The 25,856-nt window shown below is 41.0% G+C and overlaps 1 protein-coding gene across 1 annotated transcript in view; it reads left to right on the forward strand.

Annotated features, from left to right (window-relative positions):
• Positions 1-1,823: 1,823 nt before the first annotated feature.
• Positions 1,824-25,856, forward strand: part of GRB10 (growth factor receptor bound protein 10) — a 106,220-nt gene continuing 82,187 nt past the window's right edge. The window contains exon 1 of the mRNA XM_086469148.1: positions 1,824-1,874. Coding sequence (XP_086325274.1) covers positions 1,824-1,874 — 51 coding nt within the window. The remainder of the gene's footprint in view (positions 1,875-25,856) is intronic.

Genomic DNA, 25,856 nt, shown 5'->3' on the forward strand with positions numbered 1-25,856 from the left:
ACTCCACAAAGTGAAAGCTTCTTTTTTCTTTTTTTTTTTGCATACATCAGCCAAGATAAGAAGTTCCCATAAAGATGTGCTTAATTATCCCAAAACCAGCTGAGCGAATGAGACAAATCTTGCCCTGAAAATAAAATCTTCAGATCTGTCTTAAAAACTTCTAAGTGTCGAGTGGGAGTTAGATGGCCGTAGACCATTATTTATATGTTTAAAGACTAACAACAGTGCGAGTTGGGCATCATGTCTATGGAGTGAGGTGCTTCAGGTGGGTTCTGCGCCCCCCCCCCAGCCTCTACCCCAGTTTGAATCCTGTAAGATTTTTGTGTTTAAACTTCTGTTAATGCTATGGGGAAAAAAGTATCTGGAATAAACAACTTGATTTATGCATAATGAGTTAAATAGATTTCCAGACCTGCTGTTGCCAAAACCAGTTTCCTCCCAAGGTAATTGGTGTATGAATTGATCCTAGAAAGCTGCTACCTCAGGAAAACTGTAGAAGGCCAGTAACTCATTCCTGGAAAGAAGCTCCCAGGAGTTTGCGTGCCTTTCTGATAGAGGAGGAGGCTACCATACCTCAGACAAACTTTTCCTGGAAATAGATAAAATAAAGCTTCCTTGATGAGTGCATGGCTTACATGGACCATAGGCTGCAACTCCTCTGGGAACAGTTTTTCCAAGATGTGTTTTACCCTTGTCCATGACTTAGCTGCCCTTAAATCTTTCTGGGAGTTTTGGTTTGGTGGCAGTTCATGCCTACTAGAGAGCAGTGGATAGCCTGTTTAAAACTCAGACTTTTGTTTTGGGTGCATAATTGATAATTAACAGTGAAAAAGACGGGAGCTCTCTTGTAGTAGGAGTAAAAGTTCTGTCTCTGCTTTGCAGTCTGCTCTCTTTCCCCCATCTCCCTTTTTTCATCTGCTTGGAGGTGGCATCACTTGTGTTATCTCCAGCTGAATGCCACTGGTTGGGAGAAATGCTGGGACCATCAAGTAGTGCTTTATGTATTTGTATGCTTTTATTTAGTATTGTTTCCTTTGTTATGAAGCAGCAGTTAAAAATACTTTCTTGACATTGGCTTAATACTGCCTTCTCTTTTGTCATTTTTAGTTCTTTAGCCATATGCACCTGTAAATATGTTTGCAGTAGATTTCTTTTAAAGCTCTATCTGATCACAGACGTGATGCTTAAAAGAAACATTAGTTGCCTTGCAAAGTTGCTGCTAGTAATCACCCAGAAGAGGAAATGCAAGACTTGAATGCAGATTTGCATAGGACACCCTATTAGGTATATTCTGTGAGAATAAAGCTATGAGAGAAAAGGCAGGTGGGAAAAGGTAAAGGGAAGAAGTTGTGTAACTAGGTGTTGAAGGCTAACGCTGCGTAATGATCTTGATCTTATTGGTCTCTTCCAACCTAAATGGTTCTATGATAAGTGGCTGTCATCTTAATTAACTCGCAGATTTCAATGTATTCTTTCCACAGTTGAAAACATAGCCTCAGTTCCTGTGAAGAGAGGGTTTCTTTTTTGCCTGGACTGTGGAAATAAGAGGAGCCATTCAGCCTAAGAATAGTTATGTTGGGCTTTTGAATGAAATACCAGGTTGAATGTGTTTTCTAGGCTACAGACAGCAAATGTGCAGATTTGCTACTCCCAAGTTCATGCAAATCCTTGTCACCTCATCTTGCTCTTCTCTGTCTTCCCCCTCCAACTGTTTTCAATAATAAGTTGATGAAATGTCTTCAGTATGGTTTCTGACAGTTTGTTTGTACTCTGCAGGTCCTGTGAAGCAGTAGATGTAATTTGAAGAAAATTTGAAGGAACAAATGGCTTTAGCTGGCTGCCCAGACTCCTTTTTACATCTTCCTTATCGGATAGTAAGTTATGAACTGCATGTTCCTGTCAACTTGTAGCATCATTGCTGTGTGCCAGTGACTGATTGTGCATTCAAACTTTTCATCAGACTGCTAATAGCTGTCTGGCAATTCTGTGGGTTTTGCTAATGTTTGGGAACAGAGCCTCTGTTACCACCCTGTATTCAAGACCTGCTGCTGAAAAAATTGGGTCAGTAATGTATACTAATTAAGATTTGATACCTGTCCTCAAAATGGCCAGTTCGTATTTGGAGAAGACACTTGTTTAAAAAAAAAAAAAAAAAAAAAAAGCTCCAATATTAGTGAAATGCCTTGCACCAAAAAGTATCAATGTTGGCTGAGTGCTATCTTTGTAGGAACAAAGACAGAGATTTTCACACTTGGTTAGTCCTATGTTTGTCGAGTCATTATGCTGTATCTAAGCAGCCAATATGGCATATTACAAAGCATATATTAAAAAAATCCTCAACTCAATTCGAAGGTGCTAGGCAAAAATGCACTTAGAAGTTCTCATATTGTTTGTGGGGTTTTGTGGGTTCCCCCCCACCCCCAGGCACTTGTGGTTGGCATAATGCATGCTTTGTATTTTTTATGGAACTGCAAATTTATTTTGGACATGACCTGTTTTTTGCCCTTTTTTCTCTTGTTTTCATAGTGTGCTTAGCACCCTAAGGATTCAGTTATGATTTTTGGGCCCTGCAGATACACAAATAATTAAACAGAGTATCATATGACCTTGGGACCTTTTTCTCTTTCTCCCAAGAGAAACATTACTAGTAGTCATTACTACAGTCATGCTACTCATTTGAAAGAGAAGCAAAAAAAAAAAAAAAAAAAAAAACCAGAAAAGACAACAAGATAATCCTCAACAAACCCCTGTATGATTTATACATCTGTTTTGTAATATGCCAACTTATAATTTTTTTCTCCAACAGGAAACTGAATTATTTAAAAGACTTAATGTTAGTGTATGCTGAGTTGTCAGTTGAATGTACCTGAATGCTTTTCCTGATAACAGGAAAAACACAACACTTCCTTTATAACTGCTTTAGCAACTATAAAAATAGAATGGACTTTGAGAAACTCTGTGTCCTGAAGATCTGTTACTATACTTGGATCTATGATTTTAAAAGAATATGTTAATAGATGTGCCTGGACTTCATAATTTTGATGCACTGTGAAATTATGCTTCCAATACATTTAGAGCATCATCTGAGTCATGATGCAGAGCTGAGGGAGAGGAAAGCTATGTAAGAGACATTGTAGGCAGTCAGTTTTGAGCTACAAATTCTTTACTGGATGTCAAACTTTCTCATTAAAATAGTGTCTTTAGTGGTTCATGCTCAGTAGGAATGTGAATTTTCCGTGGTACTTCCCCTTGCTCTTACAAACCCTGTAGATAATCTGCTTTAGTCTGGGGCAGTCAACAGACTAGAAGTGTCAAAGCAACATGAATGACACAAGATGGTGGGAAAGTGACTCCCTGTTAATTATTTTTGGTCATAGCTTACTGTATGTTAACTATCCTAAGTGCTTGTAACCGTTTTGAAGACCAGCTTTGGAAGCCCATTCACAACTACTGTGCTTTCTGTCAGAAGTGAAGTCTGCATTAAAAAACCCCTGAACATCTGTTTTTCCACCCTTACTAAATCTGACTTAGAAGCTTTCATCAACTTGTCTTTCAAATTTGGCTACAGTGCCAGTATTGTGTTGGTAAAGGGCTGAAAGAAGGTTAAACTAAATATGCTCTAGATTAGAGTGTGAAGAAGTATTCTATTTTTTTCAGTACATTTTCTGACTTAATGTGAATGGAAGGCTATAGAGGACATTCCTCCAGAGTCCCCAAGGTTGAGACCTTAATACTGTAACTTGAGTGTTCAGAATAAATTGATGAGTTGGAGTTTGGGATTATATTCGAAGCAGACAGCAAGAGAAATGAGAACCTGGATAAGTGAATATGTACTACAGAATTTCCATTAGGATGCCTTGTTGCCAACCACCCTGTACTCTTCCTTTTTTTTTTTTTTTTTTAAGGGAGATGGGCAAGGTGTAGATATCTGACTTCCTTACTGCCCTCTTTGTTTGTAGTGTTTGCTGCTTTCGGAAGCTTTCAGGTCTTTTTTAAGAGCATTTTTTTGTTGAGGTTTTGCAGTGGTTTTGTGTGGGTTTTTTTTGGTCTGTTTTTTTGTTTGTGTTTTTTTGGGGGGGGGGTGGGGGGGTGGTGGTGGTTGTTTGTTACTTTCTCAGGAGTTAGCTCATACACCAGTCACACTGAGTGCATTCTCCTAGAAACAATCTCTGGCTTTGTGGAAAAAAATCAATACTACCTTTTAGTGGCTTTCAGGAGCTCTTTCCAAATTCTCGAACTCTTCAATAAAAATCCGGCAGTAAGAATTGGCAGTGTTTGTCTTCTGTTCCTGGAAATTCAGAACATAGTCCCAGAATTTCTCAGAAAAAATGGGATGATTTACTGTGTTTCCGTTCTTTTGCAATCTGTAGTCACAACAGTATTTATGCGCAGTGACTTGAACTCTTGGGGAAGATTTAGTTCTTTAACCCTTTGATGCATGAATTGCACAACTCTTAGTGACATAAATAACAAAAGGATGGGTTTTTTCCTCAGTTTCTGAAGATAAAATTGTGGGCATGCAGGAATGTTTTGTTCACTTTCTATTTTCTGCTTTCCGTTTATTTTCTCGTAACCATGATGCAGACATGACTATATTAATAATTAATAAGAATTTGTTTTTAGAGAGCTGAATTCTTATTAGAGAAAGGACTTATTCGCGTCATAGTCATAGTCTAACTTGGCGTAAAATGCACTGCAAGCACTTGGTCACAAAACAGGGAGAAAATGGAAATTGCTTTCTCCTACATGTACAGAGCTGTGGATTTCAGGATTGCTAAATAGTCTCTTGACTGGATAAGAGAGCAGAATATTGCACATATGTGAGAAGCTTTGTGCACTTTAAGAGTAGGGAAGTAAATACCTAAGAGAATTAATCAGTTAGAGGCTAGCTACTGTTATAAAAGCCTCCTGGTGTCAGATTTGTGGATGTGAAGATGATGTACTGCTGTTACTACAACAGTCAATTTCTTTGCCTTCACTGGAGGAACAGCTAGGCACAAGGTCTCCAGGTTTTAATATGGCAGCTTTGATCCATATTTTCCATGAAATGGTACAGTAAGTTAGAAGACACCTTTGGAGGTCATATGATACAAGTCCATGGCATTTTGAGGTTATGCTTGTTTTCCTAGGGTGCTTCATCTCTGTGAATGTGGGTTTTCAGGAGACTTGCTTTTTCCATTTTCAGGCAGTGTTTGCTTTGATTGGGTGGTTAGAGAGGGTTTCTGGTTTAGCAGAAAAAAGAAAAGATGATGCTTGTATCTCTAATTCAGAATTACCTTGGTGGATGCCATAATCATCATTCCTATGAAAATCAGGTGCCTTCTATGTGACTTAGTCTTATCTCTGCCACTTTGGAATTGAACACTCTGATATTCAGAGTTAATACAGATATACATGCTGCTATCCGTGTTTGCATGCATTAAATGTCTCTTGTCCTAAAAAGCACAGCATAAAAAAAATCAGTTGCAGAATTTCTGTCCAGGTAGAGTGAAAACCTATGTGGGAAGAGCTGTCAAAATGAAGGTTTTGGCTGTCACGGTCTGCCTGACACTGTTTGAAAACCTTAGTTCACTTGGCTGTTGACAGGTTTTTTTATCAAGACTGTGGAGATCTGTCTTATGATTTGTGGTGGGTTGACCCTGGCTGGATGCCAGATGCCTACCAAAGCCGCTCTATCACTCCCCTCCTCAATTAGACAGGGGAGAGGAAAATATGACAAAAGGTTCATGGGTCAAGATAAGGACAATGGCGATCACTCAGCAATTACCGTCATGAGCAAAGCAGACTCAACTTGGGGAAATGAATTTCATTTACTACTAGTTAAAAAATCAGAGTAGGGAAATAAGAAATAAAACTAAATCTTGGAACACTTTTTTTCCCCCACCCCTCCCTTCTTCCCAGGCTCAGCTTCACTCCTGATTTTCTTTACATCCTCCCCCTGAGCGGTTGTGGTCAGTTCATCACACGTTGTCTCTGCTGCTCCTTCCTCTTCAGGGTGAGGACTCTTCACACTCTTCCCCTGCTCCAACGTGCAGTCCATCTCACAGGATCATAACTCATAGAATCATTAGGTTGGAAAAGACCTCTAAGATCATCAAGTCCAACTGTCAACCGAACAACACCATGCCCACTAAACCATGTGCCAAAGTGGCACATGCACGCATTTTTTGAACGCCTGACAGCAAACCTGCTCCAGCGTGGGCTTCTCTCTCCACAGGTCCGCAGGTCCTGTCAGAAGCCTGCTCCAGCACGGGCTTCCCATGGGGTCACAGCCTCCTTTGGACATCCACTTACTCCAATGTGGGGTCCTCTATGGGCTGCTGGTGGATATCTGCTCCACTGTGGACCTCCATGGGCTGCAGGGGGCAGCCTGCCTCACCATGGTCTTCTCCACAGGCTGCAGGGGGATCTGCTTCAGTGCCTGGAGCACCTCCTCTCCCTCCTTCACTGACCTTGGTGGCTGCAGAGATGTTTCTCTCATGTATTCTCACTCCTTTCCCCAGCTGCAATTGCACAGGTTTTTTTCTTCCCCCTCCTTAAATATGTTATCCAGGGGTGCTACCGCCATCGCTGATGGGCTCGGCCTTGGCCAGTGGTGGGTCCATCTTGCAGCCAGCTGGCATTGGCTGTATCGGACACGGGAAGATTTTAGTAGCTTCTCACATAACCCCCCTTTGCAGAGCTCCTGCTACCAAAACCTTGCCACAGAAACCAAATACACGATTTTTAAGATTCAAAATAAATGGCAGCTTAATTTATTCTCATAAGGCTTAAATGTATAAGGGTGCTGCTTATATAGAACTTGCCCTGGAGTTTGGTTTTTTCATGCTAACGAGGCAATATGGAAGGACCAGAGTGCACAAGCAGGCTTTCAAAGTCTTTGGGTGTAGCTGAGTGAAAAAACACCAGAGGCATTATTGCATTGCGTCATTCTTCTACATATTGTATGAAGAAGTGAGGCTGAAATGTTGCTACTGCCAATGCAGAAAGTCATCAGATTTGTGAAATATGGTGTCAGTCAACAGATATTTTGTTGATGATGCTCTTGTTTTAACAGTTTACATGTATGTGGTGTAGAGGGTTGACGGACTGCAGCAGACATAAAGCACAAAGCAGTGAGAACATTAGTGAATATTTTTACAAGACATGTTGCCTCCAATATGAAGCTATGAAATCTGTCTCCCTGAGTGCAGACTGCAAATGTTTTTTACAGATAGAGTTGATGCTGCTTGGTAATGTTTGTTGAAGAGCAACTGGAGCTGGATTTCTAGCCTCTTGTCTATTTTTCTTGGAAGAAATCTCTGCAAAAAATTGTCCCCAAAGCAAGTTGTTTTCACTAACATTGCAATAAAAGTGTGGTACTTACCGCTTAAGAGGCCATGGGAAGGGTACTACTGTGTCATGTCATCAGAATATTGTGTATGAAGTAAAATAATGTCAAAGAAATTTGTATCATACTAAGTTTTTGTACAATTGGTTAGTTTTGCTTCTTACAAGAAATACCTGTCAATTGCCTTTTTTTGTTGTACCAGCTTACCTTTGTACAATTCCAGCTGAAACTGCTCTTCAACTTTTGTTTTCTAATTTACACAAGTTGCTTGGCAAAACATGAAGTCTTTTTTTTGAAGGTGAATGTAAGCAAGAAATTTCAAGTTATTTTATACTTTTTCAATTATGTTAAGACTTTTCAACCCACAAAAAAGACTCAAAGCACTCTAATGGTCAATCATACCATTTACTACTTACATTACTACTAACAGTGGTGAGGAAACAATCTAGATGTTGCAAATCAAGTGAGGAAATGACAAGTAAATAAGCTTAATTTTATATCTTCCCATTAATGGTTTCGTGCTTGAACAGTAGACTGAACCTGTCTTTTAATCTTGTTATGTGTTTATATACAAGCAGTCACTTGATTTAGCTTTCGTTTTCATACATGTTTAAACCTACAGTTTGCTGCTCTTTTACTTAAGATCCCCCACCTCAGCCCTCTCTTATGAATGTATATAAATACCTGAAAAAAGGGTGCGAGGAGGACAGAGCCAGGCTCTTTTCGATGGTGCCCGGGTACAGGAAAAGAGGCAGCGGGCACAAACTGAAACACAGGAGGTTACATCTGAACATCAGGAAACACTCTTTCACCATAGGGGTGACTGAGTACCGACACAGGTTGCCCAGAGAGGTGGTAGAATCTCTATCCTTGGAGATGCTCCAAAGTCATCTGGACATGGTCCTAGGCAACTGGCTCTAAGGTGGCCCTGCTTGAGCAGGGGGGTGAACCACATGACATCTGGTGGTCCCTTCCGACCTCAATCATTCAATAATCCTGTGAAAATCAAAAGCAATGGGTCTCTTTAGGTTCTGACTTGTGGGCAACTTTTAAGATGCCACTTCCAGATTGTAAAAACACCCACGTTGATAAAACCAGACCATTTTCTGCTGTTCTCTCACAAAACTTCATGAGATCATTCTGAAGTTATGGTAACAATCAGTTTAGCAGACCGTAGCAACAAACTGAATCTTGTATATTTTTTCTTATGAATGGGATCTTTTCCAAATGAGTAAATATTTAACAAGCTGTTTACCAACTGGTTATTTTGGAGAACTACCAGTATGAGTGTTTTCATGTTAGTAACAGCTCTCACTTAACGGAAGAGAAAGTTAATGTACCAGTCCTAAAACAGCTTCATACTTCAAATATCTGAGTAAATGTAAAAGAATAGAAACTTGAAATGTAAGAGAATTGAAGTAATTATTTTTTTAATTGGCTTTGTTATAGTCAACTGGAATTGTGTTAATGGTAGTTTGGGGGTGTGTGTTTTTAATGAACCTTCCTCCTACAGATGTTCTGTGCTCTACATGTGAGTAAATAATAACCACTGGAGAAGATTATCTTGTTTTTTAAGAGGAAGATAAGATTGCTGTGTATTTGGAGCTGTCACCTTTCAAGAAAGTGCTGTGGCTTGGATAATTCTTAAGTGTTGCTGTCCTTGCCAGTTGGCTCAGACAGGCCTCTTCTATCCTTGGAAAGGACCAGCGATATAAAGTTGTCTTATGCGTAAATATTTCCAAGAAATATATCTAGATACAGTATCTATCCAGTAGATTTTCTTGCCTTACACAGTCTAAAGGGAGACTGATCAAAGGAAGGATAGTATCTCCTAAGCACTTACGCTTTCTTCTTAAATTAAGAAAGGAGGGCAAAAAGCCGCAGACAACAACCCATAACCAAAATCCTGTGATTCTGCATGAAGTTGTTTAAGTGTGATCAATTCTGAGAAGAGAATTTTTCTTTCTAAAAAGAAACTGTGGGTACAGTTTCCGAACTTTATTGTTAATGTGATGTCTTATAGCGGGGATCATTTTGTTTCTACACTTGCAGACCATCTAGTTGTAGTGCTGCTGCTGATTCAAACAAGAACCTATAGCCTTATCTCACCATGGCTTCAGTGGTGGATGTGCCACTTAATTTGCAAAGCTAGGGATGAATATATGAAGTCCACCTAGCACTAGCTATGACTGAAAAGGATCTTCACCTGCTTCTTCTGGATCCTCTTAAGAATTTTTCTTTCAAATACAATGCAATCTGAAATACTCTTTTAAAGTTCTCCCTAAGTTCCCACAAAACTCTGCCACTTTTCAGGTGTATCTTTCATTCCTAGAGTTGCAGGTACATTCCCTTCATGGAAATGTGGGATGGAGAGTGCAGCACAGAACGAGGACTTTAGTTATTGAAGGATTGACTTTGCTTTTTCAGGATGGAATTTTACCAAACTGATCAGCTTTCAGGAATCCTTCATGTGCAAAGGGCCAGATTATTGGTATTAATGGCCTTTTATGCTAGATAGTATTGATATTTTAATCCAAGGCATTAAGATACAGTGTTTTTCTTTCTGGTTTTGAAAGAACAACAAGCAATCAAAGGTAGGACACAAATGCCCGGCAAAGCTCTCAGGCTTTACTGCTATTTTAAGATAGCTTTGGCTTGTGTACTGGTAAGACCAGTGTGCATATTTGAAATTCTAGCCTCTACAATGAAAGACAAGCCCTCGGAAACAGCCAGTGGTTTTGGAGCATGCTTGTCCTTTGCAAGCTGAATATTAAACAATGACTTAAGACTCTACTACACACTGGCTGTAGCTCTTGATGTCTTACACACTGGCTCCATTTTTTGACATAATTTTGGCAAGTCGGGGAACCTGGCAATCCTTCATACTAGAGGCCTTAGCTCTAATAAAGCGCTTTAGTTATTAGCACAAGTAAATAGTTGTCCATTTGTGCTTCATTAATGCATATTAGTCATACAGTAAATACTGTCATGCTGGCAAGGTCCCCAGAATACTGAATACTTCTGCACAGTTCAGGAGGGGGTTTCTGACAAAGTGGTGTTGGCACCTTTCTTGAAGAAGTTCTTGAAACTATTAGTGTAGGAGAGTGACAGACCATTATTTCAGCTCACATGGGTTTTTGTAAAACTGATATTTCAGTGAGAGCAAAGAAGTATTTTTGATTAATTTTATGCTGTTGCAGTAGGTCCTTCTCAAGTTTGCAGTTAGCTTTTCTACAGTCTTCAGCTATATCCAAGGCATATTGCTTTGGGCTGTGGGGAGTACCAATGAGGTGCCTACTCTTCTAATGAACCTAATTAGATATTCTAAAATCCTGTAAGATTGGCCAATATTGTAAAACTTTAGCTATATATTTGAAGAACCTAGGCTGTGCAACAGTATGAGGAAATCAAAAGGCAGCACAATGATCCATGGTTTGTGTGTTTTGTTTTCTTGAGAGAGAAGACTCTTAATATAAATGATATAAAATTGTGAGCTGAAATGTCTTACATACAATGTATGACTTGTTCTTTGGAACAGCCGACATAGATTTCCCAATTGCTTTTTTTGTCCTTCATATGCCTGGCAATGACTTCCAGGACGACTTGCTCCACAACCTTGCCAGAAACTGGGCAGGGCTGACCAGCTTCTGGTTCCTCATATCCTCATTCTTGCCTATTTTGAAGATGAATGTGATTTTTGCCTCTGCAGTCATCAGGTTCCTCCTCTGATCAGTGACTGACTTTTTGAAGATAAGAAGGAGTAGCCTCACAGAGGTATTGGTCAGCTTCCTTAGAATCTTCTAATGCATCTCATCTGGTCCCAGGGGCTTGGTCCAGTTACCTTGTGTGATCCATAATCTTCCTTTGCTCTGAGTAATGGTGCAATCTCCCAGATGCTGATACTATGGTCAAAGAACGGGGAGATGTGAGGACAAACTTTACTAGAAAAACAGAAGCAAAGAAATCATTGATCTTTTGTGTCCTTAGCTGCTGGGTCCCATGCACAACTGAGCACTAACTAGACTAACATTGGCCATCTTTTTGCTCTTGCTCACCTGTAGCTGCGTCCCTTGTTTTTTTTTCTTGGCATCCTTTGCTTGCTCCAGCTCTTCAGCTTGGGCGATACCTCCATGTTCTTTCTGTATAGCCTCTTCCTGCTTTGACCTTCTTTTCATTTCAGCATTTGACCTGAGGCAGGAGTTGCCTGTCCATTCACCCTGGCTTTCTGCCATTCCCCTGTGACTTTCTGCATGCCAAAATGGACCATTCTTGAGCTCCAAGAGGGCTGTCCTGGGCCCCTTGGTCCTTCAGAGCAATCTTCCATGGGAACCTGTCAAGCAGATCTTTGAGCAAGCCAAAAATCTGCTTTCCTGTAGTCCGGGACTGTAAACCTGCTAGTAGTTTTCCTTGCTTTGCTTACTCTTGTTACCTTCATCTCAGCATGGCATCAGACTGCAATCATCTTCTACCTCTGCAACTGGTTCTTCTTTGTCCATGATTTGGTTTTGCTAGTTTGTTGGTCAAGCAGAGTTCCCTGGTTTGACTCACTGATCACTTGTGATGTGACGTTATCTTCAGCCTACTCCAGAAATCTATGTATTTCTGTGCTGGCTGCAGCTGGAACTGCACTATTTGCTTGAGTGGGTCACAAACATGATTTAACTGGCTTGTTTCCAGTTTCTCCCTATCCCGTGCACCTGGCTGCAAAAATGGACTTGCTTGGCCTAGGCAAGACAGGTATTCTTAGCTTTCATCTTACCCAAGATGTTGGGTGCCTATTTCAGAAACAAGCATTGAAGTGGAAAACTAGGGACTTGCCAGTGTGACAGAAGCAAAGGAGAACCTAGGGGTGCTAGCCAATAGCTCAGGTATCTCCTGGGCCACCTCTGTGCTTTGTGGCTTCCAAGACAAGCTGTTAGTCTCCTGTCATGGTGCCCTCCTACCTTCCCTGGTGTTTACTCTGTCTCTCAGGGTTTACATGCAAGTGGGCTGTCTCCTATGCTGCCTTCCCTGAGGACCAACTGCCAACGGTATCTCCTCAGAACCATCATTGGGGCAGGATGAAGAAGCTCGACCTCGCTAAGTGGCTTGTGAGCTTCCACCCTCAGGTCTGACTGGTGCTGCTATCCTTTGGTCACAAGTGCCCCTGGTTCCAAGTCATTTGGTGGGGATGGGCATGAGGTGCTGGGAGTCCTGGCCAGGTGTTTCCCTTTCTTCTCCATTGGGGGCCCATTTCAGAAGAGATGTCACCCTCCCATGCCTGGGGTGTGAAGAGGCTGTGCAGGTCAGGAAGTAAGGACTGACACAAGCCTTGAAATGCATGAACTGTTTTATTAGTTGTAAAGAGACTGTGCCCAGTCTGGCAAGGCTAACATCTCCCTTTCCTGACTGTGGGGTTTCTGTCTTCTCCACCCCTCTGGCAGGAACCTGAGCTGCCCAGGATTTGCTTGAGTGGTTGTGTGCAGGCTGATGGAGAGTAGTGCCTGGCGGAGCTTGGCAGAAGATACTTTTGCCTTCCTGGAAGTGACTATACCTTTGGCTAGTCCCCTCTGTGGGCTATCTTTCCTAATCAGCCCATAAGGGGCTTTGGGTTCCTGCCATCAGGTTGAGTGAAGCCCTTTAGTCCTGCACAGTCCTTCTGTGTGCTCTTATCCTCCCTCTGCATTTCCTTCCTCTAGCAGAGCCTCCCCCTCTCTTGGGCTCGTCCTTCTTTGACTAGCAAGTGAAGCAGGAACCCCTTGGCAAGCCAGGAGCGGTTGCCGTAGTCGCACTGCCATGACCACTTGTCATGACCTGCTGGATGGATTTATGCAGAAAGTAACTCTCGGGTTCTACGTTACATACATGTTCTTCAGTGTCTCATGTTATTTGTTCTTACTAGATCGCTTCAGTTGGCTCCTGAATGTTACGGATACCCGTTTATTATAGCAACTTACAGCATGTTTACCCACCCACACATGCATGGTCAATTTATATGAATTTTTTTCCGTTTCAAATTCATGACAGACTCAGGATTTTTCAAACCACATATTGACATCAACGTTTGAGGTAGTCACCTTAAGCCTTTTGTAGCTGGAGGTACTTGTAAGGCCTGTTCTCTAAGGTGAGTGTGAATTAAGACTTCAGAGTGCAAATTTCTTTACTTCTGACCATACAGAAGTATAAGGCGGTTGGTGGTAGGTTTGATGGGAAGAATGCCTTCCTACATGTGTGCTGATAAAATTTGTGCACGAAATATAAATATAGTTATTGTTTTTTTTTTCTTGACATGAGCAAATGGTTAACCAAGTGTGCTAAAGATGTTCTGAAAAAGGCATCTCTTGCAATCTTGTTTTTTCTGGAGTCTTTTATGTCCTCAAAATTATGACAAACTGCTGGCTGTTGAACATGAATTGGCTGGATGGTTTAGTCACAAACCATAACTGCTACGCTGGATGAGAGCAAGTTGGAAAAATAGTTTTCTGACAGCATATCTTTTTAGAGCGTGACTTGCCCTGAAGAATAAAAACCCAAACTCACAAAACCAGAAACTTCTTATCGACTATCTCACTAGCATCTTCTGGAACAGGGATGTTGACACAGTAACATGCATTAGTAGGATATAAGAGGACACACATACTGTCAGTATTGTGGTGGGGTGCTAATGAACTCCCAGGCAATCTGACAGTTAATTTTTTTGTTCTAGCTTGACGTAATGGTCGTCGGTTCAGCTGTATCCAGAAGGTGGCTTGCTCCTCTTGCCCACAGTTTGCTTCTGAAGCCTTCTGAACTTCTGAGTTTTTTTCTCTTCTCTTCCTCATCCCACGATTTTTTTTTTTTTAGTCTCTGGTTTGGCTTTAATCTCAGCAGCAATCTCTTCCACTACCTATATTCCACAGATCTGCATTTTTGGGTTAGAAAGAGTAGCTTAAAACTAGAGGAAGAAATACTGATCGTGCTGTAAAAGTTACCACCCTGAACTTTGGAGTTAATCAACATCTCAGCCAAAGCGTGGTAGCTGCTGACGTGCAAGCTGCTAGCCTGTTGGACTGCAAAGTAAACAAGTCACGTTCTCCCCATGTCCCCCCGCCCCATCTTCAGCAGTGGTTTCGGGGAAGAGAAAAGAAGAGAAAGGCAGGTGTTTTAAAGCTACTTTAATACTGACTAAAGAGGAGCTCATCTGACTGCATCCTGTCTTCCTCAGAGTGAACAGCGGAAATCCATTTGCAGAACCGTTCTCATGGTTAGTAGCTGTAGTGTTTCAGGATTGCTAATGGCAGCATGATCAAATGTTGCACATGTGGCAGTATTATAACTGTGGATTTCTTGAACTTTTCTTCTGGCTGACCAGCTTTGCAATCTGTGTTGAAATCTCATCCTGTTTGGAGGCCCCGTACCTGGGCAGGTCTTGTTTGGGTTGGTTTGCTTGTTTTGTTTCATGTGCTACCTTGGCAATTTTTGGCACACCAGACCTTTCTCCAGTAGCATGTTGGTAGTTATGAAAACTGTTTGGTCTGTTGAAGCTTTAACATAGCCCAGTGTTCAGAGGATTTGTACAGAATTAAAGCAGCCGCTGCTGCTAACCATGTTGAAGTGTTGCAGTGTATGTTCTGATGTTCTGTGGCTAGCTTTGTTGGATGTGTCCAGTAGGCGTTAGCAAAAAGTGGGGAGAAGCTGTACAAAGTAAGCTGTCACTTGACACACTTATGCTGTAAACTAGTTATAAAAGAAAACAAAAACAAAAGTTCACAAGCATGAAGAGCTGATTGGTATGCATTTGCTTTTCGCAAGTGAGCTCTTTTCTGAGTGCCAGTTTGTGCAAAAACTGAGTTTATACTTTGTATTGGGTTTTCCTGGGACAGATTGCAACTTTACATGTAATCTGTTACTATTTAAGTGCAAATTGCTGAGCTTTTGCGAATTTAAGTCAATAAAGATTTTCTGATAAAGCCATCTTTTTGATGCAGGATAACTGGTAGAGCTACCTGCAATTAGCTAGCTTCGCTCAAGGAGGGGAAGATGTGGCAGCCACTACATTGAGGCAGATATATACAAATATATATATTTATTAATACTGGAACAAGTGTAGCAATTAAGCACACTTCATATTGTACCTAGATTTTTTTAAAATCAAAGATAAGTAAACTATCCAGAGCACTGAGAGAAGTTCTCAGGCTAAAAGGTTGCTTTGAGCTGCTTGGATTCTACGATAGTCAAGTTAGTTAATTCTTTTTCATATTTCATATCCAGATAAGGACTCTGAAGACGTAGAAAATATTGCAAGTTTCTTTCATTTTGAGAAGCGAGTATAAGACACTGGTGCACTGAAATATCCAGGATGACCCCTGTTGGTAGATTTAGCTTAATTTTTGTTTTGTTTCCAACTATTGTGAATTGACCATTTGTATGTAAGCACAACTGCAGCATAGTTGTTATTAGAAATATTGTCCAGCTGTTGCTAACAGTTTGGAGCAGTGACTTCATGAAGTCTTAATAGAGGATCACTGTTGAGGGAAAACTGTTTTGAACATCAGTGTGAAAGGTGTGGTGATGTGACTTTCTTAAAACTGTGAAGGTCAAATGAGATTCAGACATGATTGAAGAAAGGCAGGCAGAGATGTAGGCATCCTGTTTTATTGGTAATGGTGTTTTCTTTTCTGAGGGCTTGCAAAATAACCTATTACTGCAATGTAAGCAGTACAAAAAGTACAAAAACTTTTTTTTTAATTACTCATATATTGTAGACTATTTCTTATCATTCCTTTTTCTTTGCATAAATTACGTTATTGATTTGCTCTGAGAGAGTAGAACCCTGCTGTTTGGTTAGGGGCGAGCACAATGGTCTGTTCCAATACAAGATATGATGCCGAGTTGTTAATCATAAAAAAGCATGATTGTTGTGCTTTAGAGATGTGTCTGATTTCTGTGGGATTTTTTTAGTAGGTTATGGAGCTGTGTATAAATCTTTACCCCGTATCTGAGATTCTTAAATATCATCTTTTTGTTAAGGCTTGCTGGTCTGGAGATAAGTGAAGAGTTAGCTCTGTATCACACTGAATGCAAGTCACCTCAACTACAGATGTCCGTGTCTGAGGTGGGCAATTAGTTCTGGGGCAGATTGCACCATGTAACAGGTAAATGTTTCTTTATCTAAGCAGAAGGGTGTGTGGCCAATACAATTAGGATCATAGGTTTGATCAGATGGGACAGCCATTTCTAGACCTAGTTAATTACTTCTGTAGCGCCAAGGATCACTCTTCAGGGCAGGAGAGGAGGGGTATCAAGCACACCTTAAATTGCAGCAATTGAGCAAATTGGCTAGAAAGTAGAGATAAGATTCATATTGCTGATAGTTGAAGCAAGCAAGGATAGCAAAGTAGTCTGGTATGAAGTTGTTCAACATAGCACTTAAAGTTAGTCAGATTTTCAGTTTGAAGACGTGAAGAACAATTTCGTTAACAACCTGAAAGTTATGTTGCTTGCTGGCATCTGGTAAGTTTTAATGGTCTGTGCGAGCACATTGGCTCTTGCCACACGGGAGGTTTATAATCTTGTCAGCTCTGAGGACTACAAAGAATCATCTTCACCAATCGGCCTGTTCAAACAGTTAGTTTAAACCTGAACTATCAAGAAAACAAAAGTGCATTAGTACTATTGCCTTTAAGAAAGCAGACCCACATTCAGATGGGATAAACTCCTTTGCTCTGTGTTTCAGTCGTCTTTCATTCCTTTGTTAGAGTTTCATCAGTCGAGTTTTCAGAGCTGCCTAGCTATAAGGGTGCATACACTTAAGTGTAATTTAGGTTATCTGGCTGTGGTTGCCGCTTCCCAAAGCGTAGCAATTTGAGTCTCTATTCTTAAAGAGAATGCACTTGTATGGAAATAGTGGTTCTTGCAACCTAGGTGGCATCTTCCCTTGTTTCCTCCCTCCCCCAGCCTGAGACACGCACGTGTTGCTGCAGTGTCAGATCCCAGAGTCCACCAGGTTATCCTTTCAAGCATTGAGCCTTCTGAGGTTAAAGCAGGGATCATTAGCCTGCGCTGGGACAAACTGTCCAAGGCGGTTCGCAGAACATCTCCCATCCACTTCTGCAAGGGTGCTGTGAAAACCTGACTCCCAAAGCAAGTGTTCTTGGAAGCAGCTGGCCAGCAGACCTCTAGTAGATTTGATGCCAAGTAGAACAGATGAGCTACCTTGTATTTCACAGGTCTGAGCATGGGGAGGGCAGTGGGTTGAAAAGGATCAAATATCCTGTACCTTCTTTCTGTGTGTTAAGCTTCCTCTGAAAGAACATGTAAAGATTATTTTTTTTTTTTAGTGCAAGCTGAAAGGAAATAATTTTGAAGACCCTTTCTCAGAATGGACAAATGTGTTAGCAGGTGTGTGACATGCTGAAATTTTCCATAGCACCTGGGTACAAATATTTTCATTGTCTGTCTTTCCATATTTCTGATGAGGGAATATAGTCTGAGCATGCTCTTCAGAAACTTGGTCAAAACATAGAAAGTGATTCTGGTAAGGAAGGTAGAGGCTGAAGATTTTATGAGCAACAACACATTGTTATGTGTTGCATTGCTCCCTTAGGTTGATAGGCACCATCCAGTATAGTAAAGATGTATGGGTTGCTAAGTGCTGTTGCTGTGCTTTTAACTCAATTTAAGTAGTATGGTCTGTTAAGTATCAGTTTTTTCATAAGAGAGTGATGCAAAATCTCACTGAAAAGCCTCTTTAAGAAGAGGAGGAATGTAACATACTAGCTTATACTTGCTCAGGGTAACAAAACTGGATGTTTCTGTTTAATTCCTATTGGCAGATACAATTCTCTCTCACAAAAAACAGATACTTTTTTTTTAGGAATTTTATTGGTGGAGCCAATATTGACCAAAACCGAAGAGCTTGGAACATGCAATAAATTGGTGTTCTGTTAGCTTGGTCAGTGGCAGCCTCTTGCCAGTGAGTATGACTTGCTTTGGAGGTAAGGCTAACTTACAATTGAGTACAAGCTAAAGATACATTGTCAGGATCTATAGGCACCAGCAGAAGAAACAGAATCTCCCTATAAGCATGTAGTTTTCTACTGTAAAGAATTTCCTAATATAAACTTTATTTATCCAGTGGTGTTTGTTAGAAATGAAAAGGAACCTGGTTTATGTTTTTAAAAAAAGAAGCAAAAAGACACTTTATCAGAAGGTAAGTGCTTTCTAGCTGAAGACAGCTCTAAGTGATTTCTTTCACAGAGAACCTTGCTTGTGCATTTGTTCCTTTTCTGTATTTCAAGACTTTATTTTAGCTGTAAACTATGTAAACTGTTTCTAACAGCCACGGTGGTTTTAGTCTCATTAAAAATAGAACAAAGCTTTTAGCATTTCTAAGCCTGTCAGTTGGATTCCCTCCTTGCTGGCTGATTAAAAGACAGCAACCATGATGCGCTGAATTTTATTCTACCATAATAAATGGCAGTCTAGTCCAAAAAGTGCACACTGTGGAATATACTATCCATTTTCTCTGTGAAGAGTGCTGGGAGACAGCTAAATTCTTGCAGAAGCGGTTACTTTCTACTAAGAGAGGACTGCATCTAGTGAGAGAAATTTTAATTTGACATAGTTCTTGCTGGATTCTGGGTGCATAGTGTTGAAAACCCTGCTAATGCCAGTATTGCAAAGTCCAGCCTAGATAAACTGAATCTGTAATGCTAGTGTGTGTGCATGCTGTAAAAGTGCATTGCTGAAGCTGTCAGCTAACACGGTATACTCGCTCCTGCCTTACTGAGGAGAAGCCTTTTTTGAATAAGCTGCTGGTGCCGGATACTGTTGAAGGTTGCTAATCATGGTCTGGCTCTTGCCACATTAGATTTATTTGTTTGTTTTACTTATTGGGGGGGCGGGAGCTGAAGAGACACTTGGTGGGGTGGGGGCTGAAGAGAAAGCTGGCCAGTAGATAACAGTAGTTTTTGATGTAAAACAATGCTGCCCTGATAGCAGTTGCAATGCAGGTAATGACAAGTCACATAACTGGCAATGCTCCTTAAAATAAATCTGAAACACCTTTGGAAAAACAACTTTCTGGCTCCGCTATAGCAGTATATTGTATAACTATCAGTCCATGTATTTAAGAAAGCTTTTTTTTTTTTTTTTTTTTTTGGTGTAGGAGAAGTAAACTTCACTGTCTTGGGGCACACACACTATGGGATTTCAGTGTTGACAACAGAGTCCAAACCCCAAATTTTTGGCTGGATTGAAGGACTTTCTGGTCAGTGGGTTATTGAAACTCAGATGGGGGTCGGGAGAGAAGTTCTTCCAAGGTCAGACTGGCAAGCGTTTCTGCCTTCCCCTGTATCATGGGATGTAATATAATTCCTGCGATTCACTTAACAAATTCCCTGCCACTGCAGAGACATAGACCATGGACGCAGGTCTGTCTTGTCTGTTAGTCTCTCTCTTATTTTGCTTCTTTCTTTGCTAATTCCTGGTATGTTATGTTTCTTGTAGCTATTGTAGCAGTTGCGTGCCAGGCTGGTAACTCTGCTGAGGGTTGTGTGAATGTGTGTATAGCAATAGGTCTGTGCACCCTGCCAGGTTACTGCATGTTTTCAGTGATTTGCAGCACCAAGGATCGGAGGTGCTGTGGTGTGTTGGGAAGAATGTACTGCTGCCTTTGCTGCTCCCGTAATCCCAAACTGATCTTGTTTGTTCCTGGTCTCTAGGGTTATCTCTCTCAATCTTGACAGCCAGTACTGTAAAATCCGAATGATTCCTGCAGTTAGTGGCTTTGCTACTTCAGGAGAGAGAGCCTGACTTTTGACAAAGCTAAGTGGCTTTATTTTAAGCCCTTGTTTGAACAAGCTCTCTTAGCAATGGGAATGCTAAAATTCTAGGTTCACGGTTACTCTGTTGACTTACTGAGCCTTTCACTTGGCTCTTACCTTGTCAAATGACTATAGTTAAGAGGCAGGAAACCTAGTTACAGGTCTTTAATTATGTAATATGTGGGTTGCCTGAGAATGCACTTTAAAGTTTTTTGCCTAGTGTGCAGAGCCTGGTTTTTCTTTATTTGTATGACATGTTAAGTACTGGCCCAGGGAAGATGTGATTGGAGCAGAAGACAGTAAAAAAATGTGAATTGTATTTGAGTAAACTTGAAATCATTTGCAAAGCAATGACTTTGGACAAATCTAAGAGCGTTGCTCTTACCTCACGACTGTACTTGGGACAAATTTCCTCAAGCTCTGGGGTGTCAGGCTGAGAATATGTCGTACCAAGCAGCTATCTGGTAGGGGACTGTGCTGTTGTATTTAGCCACTAAGAAGCCCATTGACTTAAATCTTTTAAGAAAAGAATGTCATATGCATTACTAATTGATCTAGACTATGGAGTTTGGATTACAGCTTGAACATTGGTCTGGATCTGTCAGGTGGATTTCTTCCTGTAATAGCCTATGTGTTTGCCTTTAGAGGGCTAAAAGTAAAATTGAATGACAGAACAGAAACTGTGTGGATGGCTGCGGATCTAGTAAGCTATAGGAAAGTTTACTTAGATGAATAGCAGGCTACTTGGCACTTACCATAATTGAGTGTATTCACCTTCTTGCGCATATGAAGATTTAAGTAAATCAAAGCTATAAAATCATGGTCTAAAGAAGTAGCATAGTTTAGAAAATGAGGAAAGTTACTTTACATAAATGCAAATAGTGTTTTGTTTGGAAAGTGGAGAATCATATGAAGCAATCCTCAGAAGAAATGCTGCCTAATCTGTTCATTCCCTAAGGAAACTCCAGAAGCATGTTAATAATGGCAGTACTGGGTCAGATAAAGAAATGTTAGTCTACTTCTGTGTCCTTCGTCTAAGACCAACAAGTTGCAGATACAGACAGAGTGTGATTTCTCAAAGTATCCCTTTGCTGCTTCTGGAGCCTTGAGCAGGGTTCACTGTTTCACAGCCCTTGGACACCTCTTCACTGAATTTTAATAATTGCTTTTTTTGGAAATCCTTGAACACTGTGCAATAGTTTCCTCAGTCTGTGCTAGCAGTAGGTACTTCATTTTGCTTTACACAAGTTGCCTAACGGAGTAAAGCTAAGGTGGCTCAAGTAATGACTTGGCTAATTTTCTCTTTATGCTCGACTAGTTTTTAGACATCTACCTCAGTGTGATAAAGTAGCACCATCAGGTAGGCAGCAAGCTCCTGGCGCCGCAGGAGTGTCTCTGCTCTGAGGCGTATCTGTCTTGATAGTCTCCTAAACCGCAGTGGGACCCGTCAGCACGTCTGACTTGAGTTTCAGTTGTGCTGGACAGTGTACAAACATCAGAAGTATGTCATGATCTTAATTTGTCGCTGTGGGACTGCTGGCATGAGTATGCGTGACTCTTGCTCAATTGAACCTTTTGTTCATGGGCATGGCTGTGTGGGTTTGCAGACAGCTACAGTAAATCCAAAACCAGGGACTGTCGTCTTGGTGGTCTGGACATCCTCAGTCTGGCCATGCTCCCAGGAGCTTCCAAGAAGCTGTGCTGCCACTCGTGGCCTTCCTTCATCTCATAAACTTCCAGTGACTGCTGAAGTTAGAAAAAGTTGAAACCTTTGGTAAAAGGGGATTTCCAGACTTCTCGAGAAAGCTGCCCTGCCTCTGCTAATGTCAGACCCCTTTCTCCAGAAGGAAAGAGGGAGAAGGGAATTATAGATGATATTTTATTATTTGTACTTTCAAATCTGCTTCTTCCCTCTCTAAGATGTATTTATCTCTAAGATTATCCTAAGTGACTGACTGGATAACCTTTGCTGAAGGAGCCAGGATGAGAGAAGTAGCAACACACTGGTCAGCCCAATAATGCTGTCTTGTGCTGATATAAATACTCTTTCTGAGGTAGGCTGCAGGTGGGAACAGGAGCACTCAGGGCCAAAGAAGTGATTAAAGAGTACATGTGCAGACAGCAGAGCTGCTATAGTATATGGCTGTCTGATTCTCTGATTAAAAGACCAGATGTAATGTTTTCTTTGATAACTGGTATGTTTATTGTGCTAGCACAAACAGCAGCAAATGTTGTATGACATAGTTGAAGGAGTGCAACTTGAAAGGCTTGGTTATAGATTGAAAAAATAAATCCAGATTGTCCTGGTTACTGATATGTAGAGATAACACTGTATGAGTGAACTTCGGCTCTTAATGCAGTGCAAGCATGTCACATTTTGCATCATGTAATACAGGTTTGCAAAAGGACACTGAATTCTAACCTGTAATGATAGTGTGTTTGGCTATATGAAATGCTAATGCTTTGAAGGACTCTGTAAAAAAAAAAAAAAAAAAAAAAAAAAAAAAAAGCCTGCTTCAGATCCTTCTAACACTCTTGCTAGTCACTGATGAAATCATCCTTTGTCGCGGACGCTGACTGACAGGGAAAATAGTACATGCAAACAAGTCAGCGAGGGCTAATGCTCAGCTAGCTTCTAAAAATACAATAGCTGGATGGTACAGTAAGTTAGGTAACATGCTTTAATTTCATATTGAGAGCATTTATTGGAAGAGGAGGGAGAGCTGGGGATTAAAACATGGAGCAAACACATGACTTACCAGGAGCCTGGTTTCAGTGGCAGCAGGGGGGATGGTGATGGACCAAAGCAGGTGCCCACCTTGCTGAAGGCCTGGGCCAGGGCCCTGAGCTGGAGCCTGACAAGAACGCCTCTGGCATGGACCAATTATATAATGTGGTTGATTGTTTGTTTTTTTTTTTTTTTTTTCCCCTTTCTTCTTTTAACCTTGTTCCAGTGTCTGTCTGATCTCTGCTGCAGCTGGCCAAGTGCCACTGTTTGTCTGCACACAACGGACACAAACAGATTCTGGAGGGTCATGTGAAACTACCCTGAGCTCTTTAAATCGCACCGCCCTTACCTTTTCTCCTCTGCTGCCCGCATTGCTTTAACAGGTGTGGCTTTGTTTATGCATGTCTGTCGCTTTACTCTGGCACCTGGGTTGTGCTGGCCCTCAGTGCCCGGAGGAAACCTTTGGTTCCATGCTTTGCTTGAGCTGCAGGAGAAGTCTGCAGACCTTCTGGGCAGGGGTTTGCACTTAATGAAACAGGCAGGGGCATCAGCTTTGTAAGGGCAGCACCGGCAATCATTAGTCATTGAAACCTCTGCTTCTGAAAACTTCTATATATATCTTACCATGAAGTCAGCTTAAGCTTTGTGAATTAGGCCTGTGGTTCTCTCTATCTTCTGGTACAGCTGTAAGGTGATTCCAGACAGGACGAATCCTAGTCCTGTAAATTACTGGCAATTGCTAGTTAAAAAAAAAAAAAAACAAACAACCACCAAACTGTTCTACTTGAAGAGTTATGAGCTTGCAGTCACCTAAAAGCCTGAAATATAAGTGTTTCTGTGTTACTGGTGTGGGAAACCCGGAGGTAAAAAGATGCGTCTTGGCCAAATCTCATCCTCTGTTACTACATAGTACTGCACGAATCTTGCCTTCCACTGGGGACTTTTAAGTCTTGAGACAACTGAAAACACATTTATGTATGTAACAAATAGCTGTTCCACCTTTCATTTCTGTTGGGGTGCCCTGTTGCTCTTCCCAGCTGAGAGGCAATATATGACTGCATCCATGCATCAGAGGTCCGGACTCATTCCTGGGAAGTGGAACTAACACTGCTAAACTGTGACAGTGGTGTTTTAGCTACCCTACGTGATGTTGAATTGCTCTGTGCTAGGAGGGAGGATGTTCTGCTGCGTTGTTCTCCATGCCTGCGATGTTCGCCTCTCAACCTTGGTACTAGGTTTGAAATAACTGAAGAGCAAGGGACTTCAGATTTGAGTTTTGACTTCCTAGATAAACATCTCTTCTACCCTGTTGTCCTTGGAGCCTTTGAATGAGTTGCGCTAAACTTCTGGGGAGTAGACTCTTAATTTTGTATGTGCTTGCTTTTTCCTTCCTGCAGTGGCTTTCTTGTGCTTCAAGTCCCGAATTTCCTGCATGAAATTTAAAATTGAGATGTTGTGGGCCAGGTCATTGATGATTGTGTGGTATCCCAGAGGAAATGAGATATATACAGTGAAAACAACTAGCGCTCCAAAAGCAGTAATAGCATTAGGATGCAATACCCTGCAGTTGCAAAGGATTTGAGAGAGGCAGGAGCTTGTGAGTTCCTTTTTTTCTGAACTCATATTCGGTTAGCTCCGGTGAAAGAGCTAACATATTGCCATGCTTCACGAAAGTAAAAAAAAAATACAGGCATGCTGAGAGGACGTCTGATTTCTCTTCTTGATTCTTCAGACGCAGCTGCAAAAACTTGAGATTGGCAAAATGTGGCTTATGAAACAACAGCTAGTGTCGCAAAAGATCAGTGGCAAGGATGTAAGGAGCTGTAAGGGGAAGTAGCCAATATGGAGACAAAAGACTGAGTAGGTCTCAAGTATATCTGGCATAGATAGATGGATGCTGTATGTATCTTACCATATATTGTTTACTTGTAAAAACCTCCCTTAGTCATTCCACTGTTGGCAGTTCTTGTCTTACAAATGCCTGTGGGCTCCAAAATTGATCCCTGGTGATGAAGTACTCAAGAGCAGTGCTTCAGTACTTGAATCAAAGCTCAAGTATCTGCTGTTTCAGACAGTCTCTCTGAAGAAGAGATAATATAACTTATTTCATATCCTATATAACTATGTACAATTTTTATCCCCAAGCACTACATCTGTTATGTTTTTGAGTATTGGTTTACGGTCTGTAAGCTGGAAGTGTTGGGCTGAGAGCTCACGGTTGCACATAGTTGAATTGCTGCTCACTGCGTGCATGTTACTGCTCTGCTGTAATTATAACGTCGTTTGCTATGAAGGTGGTTCCTATGTTTTGACATAAATGCGGGTCATGCTGTTACGTATTTATCCTATACTTTTGGGCACAGCAGGAACATGTATACAGTCACGTATATCACTGCAGCATCAGCATGGTTTATGGGCAGTGATATATTAATGTAGTCAACTTTATGCACTTGCTTCTGTTTTTCCATCCTTACCCTTAACCAGTATATGCAAAGGTATGCCAACTTTGTAAAACTGTGTACCTGTTCAAAATTTCCTTCTAAATTTCCTTCTTCTAAAACTCAGTGTGACTTATCTTGCTTTTCTTACTGTATTTCAATTTTCCTGCTTTCTCCTAGTTGTCTTTTTTGGCAAGTTCTGTGAGAAACCGTGGTATTTTAGACTTAGCCAAATTCAATCTGTGTTAAAACTTCTTGAAACCTGATCTTGTGAGAATTCTAGTATGAAAAAAAAAATAATACAGGTTGGCATGGAGAGCCATGGATGTTTATCTAAACTGAACTTCTGATTCCTCTTGAGGTTTGGTAGTTCACTACTGAATCTGTTTCAGTCCAGTTGATTAGGTAAAAACCCCTAAGCCACAGGCTTGGAATTGAAGAAGACAACGCCTCAAGCCTCCACATAATTTGACTCAAGAAGAAACTTTTATTAAAATAAAAAGTGCATTTACATCACCGTTTCCCAGTTTGAAGTGCAAAATTTATGTATAGGTGAGCCACCAGCATAGTTACTA

This window comes from Leptosomus discolor, chromosome 8, assembly GCF_034619465.1.
Source record: "Leptosomus discolor isolate bLepDis1 chromosome 8, bLepDis1.hap2, whole genome shotgun sequence".
NCBI lineage: Eukaryota > Metazoa > Chordata > Aves > Leptosomiformes > Leptosomidae > Leptosomus > Leptosomus discolor.